General features: G+C 50.4%; 1 protein-coding gene across 3 annotated transcripts; it reads right to left on the reverse strand.

The window, feature by feature from the left end:
- Positions 1 to 417: 417 nt before the first annotated feature.
- On the reverse strand, positions 418 to 14,106 carry NTAN1 (N-terminal asparagine amidase). 3 transcript variants are annotated; one of them, XM_044747214.2, is made up of 10 exons: positions 13,931 to 14,106; positions 8,035 to 8,137; positions 7,893 to 7,958; positions 7,481 to 7,589; positions 5,422 to 5,495; positions 4,297 to 4,350; positions 3,685 to 3,738; positions 2,550 to 2,647; positions 1,147 to 1,260; positions 418 to 745 (listed from the first exon to the last, which is right to left on the reverse strand). In XM_044747214.2, the coding sequence occupies exons 1-10, from the start codon at positions 14,009 to 14,011 to the stop codon at positions 569 to 571; spliced, it is 930 nt and encodes a 309-aa protein (XP_044603149.2). In that variant the 5' UTR covers positions 14,012 to 14,106; the 3' UTR covers positions 418 to 568. The 3 variants fall into 3 exon arrangements, with proteins under 3 accessions (XP_044603149.2, XP_070340989.1, XP_070340990.1); XM_070484888.1 differs by lacking the exon at positions 8,035 to 8,137 and having other exon boundaries at positions 13,931 to 14,103; XM_070484889.1 differs by lacking the exons at positions 7,893 to 7,958; positions 8,035 to 8,137 and having other exon boundaries at positions 13,931 to 14,103.

A 14,106-nucleotide genomic window follows, 5' to 3' on the forward strand; every position in this document is an offset into this window, starting at 1 on the left:
GTGACTCTCGGAGATTAAATTGTCTCATGCAGACGATCTGTTTTAGAGAGAACGGTACTGCAGAACCTGCGCTCACAGCCCGCTCTTCTTTCTGAAGCTGTCTCATCCATCCAGAAGGACAGGTATCCGTTCTGGACTGGATGCTTCTAAAATATTTTGGGGTCCAAAAAGAAACCTCTGTGAGCTATATAAATTCTCACTGAATTTTACTGCATTTTAAGTATTGTTTTTTAAACACTCAATTACAGTTTTTCCTTTATTCACTAATTTAGCAGAATTAGAAATATTTACCTAAGTCTGAAATAGCTGCTTATAGAATAGTGAGACAGGCGTCTTCTCCTCTGCCCTTCATGACTAACCGAAAAGCAAAAGCTAGGTGTCAACTTTTTAGTAAAGCAAAAAGTAAACCTAAACAAATGACTTTGCCAAAATAAGATTTTATTTTGAAAGACACTGAGTGAGGGAGACCTAAGACTCAGCGGCTGTAGATTTCAAATTCATGTTCTTTCCAACCCCACCAGTGGTCTCTGTCCTGCCAAAAGGTTGCTTTCTTTGGTCATTCCTATTTTTAGCTTCCTGGAGAGATCTTCTCCCATAAGCCATCTTCATTTTTTTTGTAGAGTAGGGCCTTATTTCCAGGAAACAGTGTGTTGGTTGGAGATGGGTATTTTTTTAAAAACATCAAGGTAGATCTAATATGTTCAACAAAGTGGGGGGGCTCGGCCAGAGGTGAAGTGGAAAGGTTCTGGAAAAACAAGATTGGGGGCATGAGAGAAGGTGACCTCACTCTGTTCCCTACTTTGATAAAGATATCAAACAAAGTCCCTTTGTGTTCCTTAAACATTAATCAGGATGTTCTCAGCTCGCCAAATCAATATATGTAAATTGTCAAGTTACATAAGCAACCAGCTACTCGGGAAATGCGGGAAAGCAGTGGGTTGCTTCCTGCTTCGCCTACACAAATGTCTGTCCAGACACTGCTCGTCCTCAAGTGATGAAGAAGTTGGATGGGGTCTGCCCATGGCATCCTAAAACAGCTACCACCCACTGAAGGAAAAGCAGCTGTCACCTAGGCTGAACCCTTTCCTTACAGATGAGGAAACCAGGTTCCAGTGATTTAAGGCTGACCCCGCCTCTAATTCTCACCTCTAGTATCTGCTTATCATCCTGCTGCAGCCAGAAATCCACGTGTGGGAAAGGCATCCAGGAATACGGTCCTATACGAAGTTGCTCTGTCTTTGCATCGTAAATGCTAATCATCTGAAAGAACATTGCAGGGACGGGATTTAAGGAACGTTATCAGCCTGTCGGGCCCTGCCGTTCATCAGGCTCCAGCGCAGTCTCGTATTTGCGGCCTTTATCTGGATGATAAGCGTCTTCAAAATTTTGTCTCATGATAACAAAAACTACTGACTGAATACTTCCAGTGTGTCTGTGTGCACTTTGTGGGTGACAGACATGATTTTGTTTAGTCCCGACAACAGTCCTGCGGGAAGATGGCATTTCTCCCATTTTGGTTGAAAACCCAAGGCTCAGAGAGGTGGGGCACCTTGCCCATGGTCACATTTCCAGTAAGCCTCAGAGTTGGGCCTCAAACCCAGGAGTGTCAAGTGAGGTCCCTGTCCCTCACTGCTACATGAAGCTCGGCCTCCTCACCTACACCCCAAGCAGCAGTCACCTTGCAGCTTCAAAGTACACACTGCCTGTTGCCCCATGAAAAGGAAGGAAAAGCCAATTGTAAAAACACTAACATGCCAAATGATCAAGTCTCTGAATGCCCAAATTTGCCAGTGGTAGTTTTCAGCTTAACCTGCAGTGTTCAATATTAGTTACTGAGACTGAAATATTAGCTAAATCAAGGCTATTAGGCTACTTGAGAAATTGCCAAAGGAATCCTAAAAATGTTACAGGGTTGGCAAAACTCGCCACTGAATCCAAACATCATTTTCCAATGAAAATGCCAGCATTTCATAAGTGAGATTTTTTTGTGGTGCCCTGAATGTGATTTCTGTTTTTTCAGATTTTAAGCATTCTTAAAGGATTCTTTCACCCATTCCTAAATGGCATGTAAGTCTTAGGTTTTTATTTTTTTCTAACTTTTAAAATTAAGACGTTACTTAATTAAAAAGCGCCCTCAGGCAGTCAGACTTTTAAACCGACTCGATCATTCTTTTGGGCTAACCCGTTCGTTCCAGCGGAGCGCTCCTCAGTGACCGGCCCAAAGGACCCAGTCTTCCCCGTTCCTGGCTCTCCTTTCTTTATTGGAACTTTATAAGTTCTCACAAAGGAAAAGGGGTTCATTCTCTTTGGATCTGGATGCTGGGGGCTCATGTTACTTCCCCTACAGCTTCAAGACAGAGCACTGGGGTCTTGAGCTTGTACCCCATAAACATGCATCATTCTTGTATGCAAGGATGTGGTGGTCCCTGATGATTTACAGCTTTCAAGAAGCTGACATAAACTTCTCATTTCTAGAACTTGAGGCTTTGGGATTTGGGGCCCTGGTTTTTTTCCTTAACCATGTTACACAAAGATGATTTCAAACTCACTGGTCCTCCTGTTAAAGCCCGTGCGGCCCGCAGCTCCTCCTCCGGGCCTCGATCTTGGAAGGAGGCTCTGTAAATCTCTGCGGTTTTAATGTTGACAGCTGTGCGGGACGACAGGATGACTTTGAGTCGACAAAAGACAAAAACGGCAAGTTTGCACAGTCTTGCATTTCCACCACCCCATGTAATAGCATATGGCTAAGTCCCCCTCAACGAGAGAAAAGAGTGGAAATGGAACAAAATTACTCATAAGGATCTGTAGCTTCTCCCTCCAGGAAGGGAAAGTGCAGCCTTTGAGCCAAGTATCTCACAGATACCAGCTGAGGCCTGAGCTGGACGAGGTGTGGCTGTTCCAGCCCCAGTGCCGCCCCCACTCGGGGAGTACACCATCTCCGCAGGCAGGCACGTGGCAAAGCCTCTGGGCAGCCCTGTGACCACACGCGTCTGCAAATGGCTGGGGCCAGACGGGTGGCCTGTGACTGTGGCCAAGTCTGGTGTTTCTGTTTTAACTTTTACTGTTTCACACGTATACAAAGTTATAGAGACTAAAATAACGAACAGCTGTGTGCCCACCACCCAGCTAAGTAAGTAGATCACAGATGCGGTGGAAGCCCTCTGCAAAGAGCCAGCTTCATCATCTGTATCCTCAGGAGTCTGAGGGGCTGTCACAGGACGGAGGAGGGTTCTGGGTTTTCTCTAGCCTGATAGTTTTACACTTTCCTTTGTAGGATCTTTGTTCTAACCAAAACCTTACTTGGTTCCTTACATGTAAGAAGATTGAAATGCCCCGCTCCAGCCCCCAGAGCACGGGCTGGAGAAAAGCACAGCCGGCCACCTCGGCGGGGCGGAGCAGAGCACCACTGGGGCGGGGAAGCTCCCGTTACCCGTGGCTCTGCCTATGCTTTATATTTACGACCTTGTTTTCTCGTCCCGGTCTTAGGATGTGGACACTTCCTCTGTTTTGTAGATAATGGTTAGCAGGGTCCCCCAGGGAATACCCAGAGGAGCCAGGACTGGAACCTAAGGTTGTGACATCCTGACAGCAGCCGGCTCACTAGTTCCCTGAGCTGGCCTCCAACAGCAACCTGCCTGGGCAGCACGTGGCCGCCTCCAACCCTCAAATAAACGCACTACTTACCAATGCCATAAATTATTGGAAAGTGGTTTTCATTTTCTTCCCGGTCATTTAATTCTGACAAATAAAAAAAAAAATTTAAGATCTAACTTTAAAGAAATGCTAAACAGTTGCTTTCCTTTTCTATAACGGAGGCCAAGCAGGAGGCCCCACTGCAAGCGGGCACCAATAATCAGAAAACGAAATGGACTGTTTTCCTCTTTCCCTGCCAAGTCCCAGAGCAGTCAGGTTCACACCGAACAAACTGCCACCTGGAGGGTCAGGGCCTCCCGCCATCTACACGCTCGCCAATCTGCCATAGGAGATGTCAATGCCATTTGGGTCTGGTCCCTTCTCCTTCCCAGAGTACAGAGGGGGTGTCTGGAAATCTCAGGGAAGGGAAGATGAGTTGCACTGACAGAGGGTCAGGATCTCAACTGACGCTGAGCAGGATCTGGACGTGGGGAAGGAGGGGAGGGCCATCCCAGCAGAGGGGAAAAGCTGGAACAGAAGTCAGCAAAGCGCCACCAAACTGTCTGCTATGACTGAGGTCCTGTGCGAGGTCCTGCTCTAGGAGGGAGGGCGAAATGGCCTTGAAATCAACAGCTTTGTTTTGGGGAAGATGGCAGCACTTACCTGTCACACATAATGTCACTAAGTGAATATCATCTTCTTGTCTGTCAAATTCACCTACAATTAGAATTGTAAAACTGGATGTCAGAACTCCTTTAATTAGCAGAACATATGCTGACAAGATGGGACGCAGGGACGGAAGCCAGCCTCTCTGTCTCACTGCCCTTTCAGCCACAACCTGGCCCGTCTATCAGAGGCCACATCCGCATGAACGGACACCACGGAGCCTTGCTGGCCAAATGACAGACAGGTTCCCAGCCTCAAGCCCCAAGGAAACTGTGACCAAGGCTTTCCATTCTTCTCTCCATCCTGGGGGGGTTGGGGGACAAACTGACTCATAAGATTTTTACTCTTTTCCTAGGTAACTTTTTTCCTGATTATCAGTCATAAAAGTCAGAGCTCATACCATGTAGACAATTTTATATCTTGATTTTCTGTACATACGTATTTTCCCATGTGATTCACACCTCCTCTTAAGTATTATTTTTTAATGGCAGCATAACTATTCCTTCACTAAGGGACATTAGGTTATTTCCTATTGTAAATAATGTCCTACCGCCCATCTTTGGGCATAAACCTCTGTGCACATTTCAGATTATTTTCTTAGAATAGATTCCAAGAAGTGCTATTACTGGGTCAAAGGGTATGAACCTTTTCAAAGACTTAAACCATGACGCCAAATTGTTTTCCCAACAGGTTGCACAAAGTATATTCCAGTACTGTGTGAAGAGGCCTACCTCACTGCCTTAGGGTTAATTAACACAGAATAATGTTTAAAAAAAAAACAAAAAACTTGATAATTTAATCTGGAAAAAATGTTATCAGTGTTTTCATTTTCTGCAGATTAAAACAGACGTTTCCGCCCGGAGGGTGGTTCTGCTCTTACACAATGCAGTGTTGACGGTTTTGAAAGGTGTCAACTGCTCTTTTAAAAAAATCTTGTCCCCATCTCACGAGCCCCTAAACGTCCAGCTCTGTGCTCTGCAGTGTCTATGTGGGATTCCAAGCTGAGTGGGTCACGCAGTTCCAAGCAGGTGTGCCCTCAGGTTTGACTCTAATTGGGATTTTTACCCAAACAAAACTAGTACAGATTTTTATCAAATTTGGGGGGAAAAAGAGTGGACTTACTAAGAAGTTGATGAGTAAGTTTTTGTGACAGCTGCCTGTCGTCGCTGAAGCCTCCCACAAGGTGCACTTCCAGCCTGGCAAAGAGACGGACAGCGGTGAGAGCCAGCACAGCACCGCGCGCACTGGTTTTCCTTAGAATCTTGGTCCTCAGCATCCTGAACTCCACTCTGTGCAGTGCCTCAGGCCTTGCACGTGCCCGGCCCAGACAGAAGACAGTGTGGGGCACCCTGGAGGACATGGGGTGCTGCCGAGGCTGGCCAAGCTTCTGGGGTCCAGGTCCCCAGAAGCAGACGGTGAGAAAGGCTGCTCTGGAGGAACACGACTTCCATCGCACTGTTTACCCGCCCAAAGCAGGCTGCTGCCACACCCTCTCCAATGTCCGCCTCAGGGGAAGTGGGCAGACGACTGGGAGGCTGGCGCTGTGACAGGCCTGTCCCGTTCCACCCACCTCCCGTGTCCACCCGCCTTGGCAAGAGAGCAATTAGCATCTTGGGGATGCTACAGCGGGGAACCAGGCCTGTTTCTAGAGCACAAGCTCATCCGCTATACCAGTCTTTCCCAAATCGTGTTCCCCCGAACACGGGCCACACGAGACACAAAGTGTGTTCTTGGAGTCAAACCAGTCGGGCTGTCTTGCCCATGCAGCCCGTCCCCAGGAGCGTCACAGCGCACGCTGGCACAGCAAGGCTCTGAGGGGTCCTGCAGGAGACAGAACCATGCTAACTCTATTCAACGCTGTTCCCCACGTTCATGTGTCTACCAACCCCTGGTCCACAGCGGGGACAGCCGGGATGAGTGCCTGGGGAAGTGCAGCCCCATCTCACACCGCCTTCTCCTGATGGACAAAAACCTTCCTGAGGAGTGAACCAGAATCTTCTGTGTAACCAGCACAGGGTGGGGCATCAAGTGGCCTAATAAGAAACAGCAGATAGCAAGAGCAGCTGTGACTTTGCTCGCCAGTGGGCTGCAGGTTTGTCTTCTGAGTCGCGGGTTTGGCAACCCTTCCAGTGACCAAGTTAGTTCTGTTCTTGAAGACTCTCTCAACCGCGTTCTGAGACTCGCTGGGCCGGTGGCAGGTCCAGCTACGTAATCGGGGCCCAGTGCACGAGGATGCTGTTCTGCGGCTGCACAGGCCGCAAGCCCGTGAGGCTGGCCCCACCTGCACCACAGACCCAGGCAGAAGCAGATTTAAATTTAAAAACTGATCTGTGCTTCTTTTAACCCCTGGGATTCCAAGAATGTGCGTATGACTGGCCTAGATCATTCGCTGGCTGCCTTAGACTTCAAATAAAATGAGAGCAATGCCTGCCACGTCTCCTCAGTGAGGGGACAGGGGAGGGGACAGGTGCGTGGGTCAGACCTGGGGAGCTGGCCTCCCTGTGACTAGCTGCGTGCTCTGGGTCAGCTGGAGCTCGGTGGCAGCGTCTGTGAGATGGAGGTGCTCACACTTCCTGTAACCGGGGCAGGGGCACAGGCTGAGGACGTCACACGCAGGCTCGGGGACAGAACCCGCAGGAACCCCTGCCACGCTGCAGCCCGCTGCCTAGCCAGCCCCAGGCCTCGTCCCCGCCCTGTGCCTCCACGGCCCTTCCCACCATCCGTCCTCCCGCTCTGCTTCCTCGGTGTCCCCTTGCTGTGGCACGGGAAGGCCGTGGGGCAGGTCCTGGGCCCCTACGACAAGTTCTTGCTCACAGGAAGCATTCCCCAAATGAGGGCAGGAATGAATGAACGAGAGAGCGAGTGAAGAGATGCCACATCCGGGGTTTCACAAGCTACATCTGATCCGTGAGCATCAAAGGACGTTACCGAAAACGGACCCCAGGTTCACAGGCGAACCTCCCCCTCCCAGCCCAGCGCTGTGCCCTGCCTGGACCTATCGGCTACTTGCTCGCTCCACACCACTGCCGAGGGGCTGACGCTGGGCCCAGGGCCGACACAGGGGACAAGACGGCCACCGCGGCGGGGGCAGTCCATGCAGCTGTAACCCCCACCCACAGCTCCTCCCTCTACACGGCGGTGGAACATTCCCAACATCTCAAAAGAGAGCAGCGGCGCTCACCTTCCACACTGAGCGTGGTCGGAAAAGGATTTGATGGAGTTCATGATCAAGGGCACCTCGGCTTTGGTGTCAGTTCCGTCACAGTGTGTCAGGCAGGTGGCCCCATTACCTGAAGAACAAGGGTGAAACGACTCAGGTTATTCCTGATGAGAGCTCAGGAAGCAGGCCAAGCCGCCTCCTGTCCATGTGGACTGCCTCTTCTCCGAACGTCCTGTAAGAGGGAAAAACAGCCAAGCCTGCGCTGCCCAGCCAACCCATTCTGACCAGGGCGACAGGGAGGTACCATGCAGACTAGAGAGAAGGAGCGGACTCAGGTTCCGAACAGGACACCAGGCAACTCGAATCGAGGAACGAATGGTCCCAAATGTTGGCTCAGTTTAAGTAATGGTTTCCTTCATCTCTCTCGTCATACCTGTGTGCCTCAGGACCACAATGTGACAAGTGGTGGCATCATCAGAACCCAGAATGGAGATGGAGCCTGTTTAAAAAAGAAATAAAATAAAATATCCAATAGCCTTTGGGGATAATGCCCAATTCACTCCTTCCTAACCTACCATCCTCTGGGGAGGTCACTGCAAGCTCTCTTTGCTGAACATACAGAAGGCCCTGGGGTCCCACTTGCTGAACAGACTGACCTCTCAGAAGTCTGGCTCTTTCCTGTTCAATTAAAAAAAAAATAAAATAGTGATGGAAATTAGTGAGGATCGAGTAACTAGAGAGGTGGAGAGAGCCAAAGTGGGAAACACACACCCGGAGGTCTGAGGTGTGTGCGTTATTGACAGAAATGCTAAAATAAAAAGGCAGGAGTAATGGTCAAGGGGGGACAGTGCAAAGAAAGCAATGACATTCTGGGGTATTTTTTAACCTATAGAAGATTTTAGTACCTATGAAGTAAGATGCAAAAATCCTTTTTCACAGTTCTTTACGAAAGAGTATGCGACTCTTCACAATTCTACAATTGTCAAGAGACTCATTATATGGACTAGCAGAGCATGGGGCTCAGAAACCACATCCCTTCTTTACCTCCTTGAAAGAGGAAGAGGGGTTAAGACCTTCCCCATTCCCGAATCTAGTAATCCTGCTTCTGGAAATCTGTACTGAGGAAATGACCCCAAATGCCTTCATCCCTGCGTTACTAACAATGGCAAACAGCTGGGGGCAACGACAGCAAAGGTAAGTAAATTACGCAGAACCAGCTCACAGCTACCAACATGAAAACGTGAAAACCGAGACATGAAAACCCTGGGAAAATAGTTTTGAAATGGCAACTGGAAAACCAGATACAACAGTATAAAAAAAAACCTTTAAAGCTATAAATACGCTGTCAATGCAATAATGCTAAAATATTGCTACACGGAAGAAAAAAGTCTGGAAGGACATTCGCCAATATAAGCACGGCTGTGTTAGGACAGGGGGACACGGCGATTTAACTGTGGCCGTTGTCATTTCTCCGTTCTCCAAATGTTCTATGATATCATGTTATTAAAGAAAAAAACCAAAAAGGCTCCCTCATAAATCAGCAAATTTATGAAAAGAATAAGTCAATATTAGATGTCAAAATTTTTTCTAATTGAATATTTGTATAAATTCTTATGCAGTAAGCCTGGGGGGAGGAGGGACCTCAGCTGGTTCAATTCTTTAAGGAAAATGGAATTAAACTTTTTTTTTTTTCAAAAATGTCAAATTGATACAACACTAAAATGTGACAATTTCCTTCTTACTGGCAACAACTAAACTTCTCAGCGAACAAATCCTTATCCAAATGTGTAAATACAGAGCATCTATGTATCATCTGGACTGGAGAATATTTTCATAGTCTTCCACAGGCTTCTGACCATTGCTCACGACAGCTCCTAACCTAGGTAAGTGCCTGCTTATTTAATGAAATACAAGAGATGGAGAAAAACAGAATGACCAGCTTGACGAGTTACAGTGTTTCCTTTTAATAAACTTCCAGTAATTGGATGCAAGGCAGCAATAGAATGAAACAAGCCTGTCAGTTTAAGAAATGAACTACAGGAGCCGGCTCCGCGGCCTAGTGGTTGAGTTCAGCATTCTCTGCTTCGGTGGCCCGGGTTCAGTTCCCAGGCGTGGACCTACACCACTTGTCAGCAGCCACACTGTGGTGGCGACCCACATACAAAATAGAGGAAGATTGGCAACAAATGTTAGCTCATGGCCAATCTTCCTCAGCAAAAAATAAAAAGTAAACGAACTAAAGTGAACTGCTGTGTCAAATTCCAAGGGCAGGGCAGCTTTGCTTGCCAGAGAGGTTACTGAGAAATAGACGTGGCTGGCCGCTCCAAAACTCAGAACCCCTCGTATCCACGAGCTCAGCGAGCACCAGCTCAATGAGTGCATTTCATTTTCACACAACTTCGCACCTCCGCTTAATTCAAAACAAGATAAGGGAGAACTCAGCATTTCCTCTCTGTTATTCCTCTAATACTTACCTCTTGCTTTGTTCTTTTTTGGGCGGGGGGAGGGAGTAAAGGCAAATTTTTACCGCTCATTTTCACAAGTGGGTCACCACCCCACAGCAAAGCTGCTTGTGAGAAATGAACTATCACTTTCACACCCAAGACCAAAAATCATGTCTTTTTTCCGACACACCTCCCACTACTTCCCAAAGAAACAGAAGCATAAATTATCAGAGGAGAGAATGCCACAAAGCTAAAACAGCTTGTGGCTTTGGTCTTCCACTTTAAGAAATGAAGACAGTTCGGCCAAACGTCTCTGCGGGGGAACACGTCGTCCTGCTTTATAAACTCACATCCCTTCTGAAAGAAAACAGCCCCACTTTTCTCAAGTTTCAATCCTCTCTGCACACTCAGATTCACTATAAAGATTTTTCCCCTCAGCCCTCTCTGCTACCCCTCCTCCTCGGTTCCCAATTCCTATTTAATAGCACCGTCCTCTTAACCAGGGGTCAACAAACTTGCTTCTGAAAAGGGCCAGACAGTAAATATTTGGGGCTCTGCAGGCCGTGTGGTCTCAGCTCTGGTGGCGTCGCAGGAAAGCTGCGCAGACAACACGTAAACAAATGCACGGGGCTGGGTCCCCAAAAAACTTTATTTGCGGGCCACACGGAAATTTGAATTTCACATAACTTCACGTGTCACAAAATATTATTTTGATTTTTTTCCAACCACTTAAAAATGTAAAAACCGTTCTTGGCTCACAGGCTAGCCACAAACCTGGCCTGGGGCTGTGGTTCATGGATTGCTGGGTTAGCCAGTCATTTAGCTGTCCCCTCGGGGATGCCCCCGACCCCTGCTGCCAGATTCTGTCAACTCTTCCTTCCAAACAGGAGAGCTAGCACAGAAGCGCCTTGTGCCCCGCAAGCCCAGTGGTGTGGAGGAAATCATTATTAATAGGCACAGCTCTCAAAAGCCAGCCCGCCTCCCCGGTCCCACTCGCGCTGCCTCACTTCAGTCCTTCACTATTTGACACCTAATTCCCACAATACAATTTACGAGAAGATAGAGAGCAAGTCGATGCCGGGTGGGAGGCCGCTGCCTTTCCCTGAGCGACCCTGGGCGGGCTGCTGACCCTCCGTGGAGTCCACTCTGCAGCCCGTGGGAGGAGTGACAGAGCGGCTTTGCGGTGGGGGCTGTCTCCGTCCCCCACCGTCCTCCCCGAGGGCTGCCAGCATCACTGCGTCCCAACAGTGACTCTGTTACATCACGTTTCTGCTCAAAAAACCCTTCGGAGTCCAGCAATTTCCCTTGTAGGAATAACGACGGGGGTTTATAAAGACGTAGTTCCACGAATGTTCATAATGGCCAGAGATTATAAATATCCTGCCTGCTTAAAAGCGGGGACGAAGTTACAGGGCTTTCATACTGTGGAACTCTACGGAACCGTTTCACGCGATGTCGCAGGACTGGTCACTGCGCGTCCAGTGACTGGTTAAGAGCAAAGACTCTAGACGGCAGCATCCAAAGGAACATTGTGCAGTGATGGCAATGGTCTGTACCTGCGCCCTCCTACAGGAGCCGCTGGCCACACGTGGCAGCCGAAATGAGCACTTGAAATGCGGCCAGTGCGCCTGAGGAACTGATCTTTAAATTTTATTTAATTGTAATTATTTTAAATGTAAATAGCCACACGTGGCTAGTGGCTACCGTTTGTGAGCGGTGCAGGTCCCGAGGCAACGGCAGACTGCCAGGGTTCCAACCCACGCTTCCCCACCGGCAGGATGCGGGACCCTGGGCAACTTACTCAACCTCTCTGTGCCTCACCATGCTCATCTGTAAAATGGGAACAGCAATAGCCCCTGCTTCATAGGACTGTGATGCTCGGCAAGTCCCACCGCATTACTCTGATCACTATTGTTGTTATTCTATGCTGGGCAAGCTATGCACAGGCTGATAACTGCCAGTACTCCATACTCACAACACACCGCTACGTGAAGAAGACACACCATAAAAGAGAATATACAGGATGCTATCGTTTCCAAAAGTGTATCATAGACAAAGAAAAACCTCTGTAAGGATATTTACCAAAATATGAAGAGCGGTTGTGGCCACAGATTCTTTTTTCTTCTTTTTGATATTTATATTTTCGATTTTCTTACAAAGGGGACACACTACTTGTTATAGAAAAATAATTAAACCTTTCACTTCTCCCCGAGTGCTTTGTGGTTGACAGATCCATCTAAACCCCTCCGATCTGATCTGACTTCCCTCCTCGCCCTCTCTGTGCCAGGGAAACTGGCCGGTCCACTGGCCCTCGGGGCCCTCCCCCTCCTGCCCATCACAGCCCCTCTAGCTTGCCCAGCGCCCTCTTCCCCTTTTCGAATCTCTCTCCCGCCTCCATCCTTCTGCCCTTGGACCCCTGCAGACCAAAGTGACCCCCCACATTTCGGTGACACAAGTGGTCCCCACTACACGCCCTTCTAGGCCACATCTCCCTAATCGGGCCATCCCCACTCTCCCCACACTCTGCGTGCTTGCCAGGGAGACGATCTTTCTAACTTTCTATCACAGAAATTTTCACAGGCATAAAAACGGAGCGTCCCCTAAATCCTTCAGGCAGCTGAAATTTTCTTTCCCTTGCTGAGTCCTCCTCCTGACTTCCCTAGTTAATGGGGCGACAGTGACACAGGACATCCAAGGAAAGTCCTTCGCAGGATGCCTGGGGGCCGCTCAGCGCCCAGCACGAGCAACGTTACTACTGTTTCCTTGCAACGCAAGTTGAGAAGCACGTGGAGCTGTCCCTTTTCCCTGTCGCTACGTCGTCCTCAGCCTTCAGTCATCCTGCTCAGTCCTTTGCGTCACAAATATTGACAGAGCGGACTGCCCCTGGCTCTGAGGACACGGGGCAAAGACACACACCGCGGCGGGCTGCCTTCAGGAGGCATGCATCCCGGGACAGGTGAAGGGGGAATAAACCAAGCAAGGCAAGATAATTACAGACTGTGCAGCCGTGACAGAGGAGATCCCAGTACACCGTCCCTGAGCCCACGGACCCGGCCAGTCCTTCTGCTTCATCTCTGAGCGCGAAAGGGCGTTTTCTCCTCGTGGCACTTTACAGTTTATGGAATGGGAGCCACTCTGGGATGAAAAGCCACCCTCCCTCCCCAGACTGTAAAGGCCCTGACTGCAGAGGCAGAGGCCAACAGGTACCCAGCTCCCACTCGGGGCTCCGTGGGCATCCCTTAGATGAATGACTGATCCCCCTTGACCGGATCTGGGGCAAGTGGGAGGTTTGGTCCCCACTTTTTTTTTTTTTTACAGTAAGAACTCTTTTCCAAACAGTCTGGGCACACGCAGGGACGAGGGGTTCGGAGATCTATTTGGGGACAGAAGCAGGAAAAGAAAACAAAACCCTGCCATCAGGGCGTGGTCCTCGACCCGGCCCAGCTGGGGAAAAGCAGGGCCCTTGCTTCCGGCTAAAAATAACCCGGGGCCCCAAGCGCCAGGGTGGGGGGGAGACGAGGGACCCGCAAGCATAGCCCTGCCCAACCCTGCCCGAAGCCCACCCTGGACAGCCTCCTGCTTCCTGGGGACCCAAGGACGATGCGGCGTTCACCACGGGGTGGGGATCCCCGCGAGTGCGAGCGAGCAGGGGCGGCCGCCCGGATTTGCCCAAACGGGCCAAGTCCACCTTGGGGGCCGGGACTACCCTGTCTGGGAAGAGGGGGTCCCAGGGTGTCCTCCGGCCGCGGTGCTGTGCGACCTTGGGCAAGTCGCCTAGCCTCTCTGGGCCCCCGTCCCCTCCTCTGCTAGAGAGGGGCCTCGGCAGATGCCCTCTAAGGTCCAAAGAAGGTAAAGCTCCACGGACGCCTCAAGCGAAGGCACAAGTCGGCGGCCGGGGTTCCGGATGCGCCAAGTTTCAAGGCTGTCCCCGGGGAGAGCGGGGGCAGGCGGCGGGGTGAGGAGGGCTCGGGCCCGCCCGGCAGGTCCCCTCGGGCCCGCCTCGAAGCCCCGCCCGGGCCCTGCTCACCTCCAGAGGCGGGTGGGCGCGGACGAGGTCCCCGGCGGACTGCGGCAGCCGCACTCGCCGCCCCTCGACCAGCAGCGGCATCGCGGAGGCGGCCGCCCCGGCAGGCCCAGGGAGGCGGTGGCCTCGCCAGCCCCGGGCCGCCCGCCCGCCGCTCCCGCCCTCGGGCCGCCCCGCCC

Source organism: Equus asinus, chromosome 14 (assembly GCF_041296235.1).
Source record: "Equus asinus isolate D_3611 breed Donkey chromosome 14, EquAss-T2T_v2, whole genome shotgun sequence".
Lineage (NCBI taxonomy): Eukaryota > Metazoa > Chordata > Mammalia > Perissodactyla > Equidae > Equus > Equus asinus.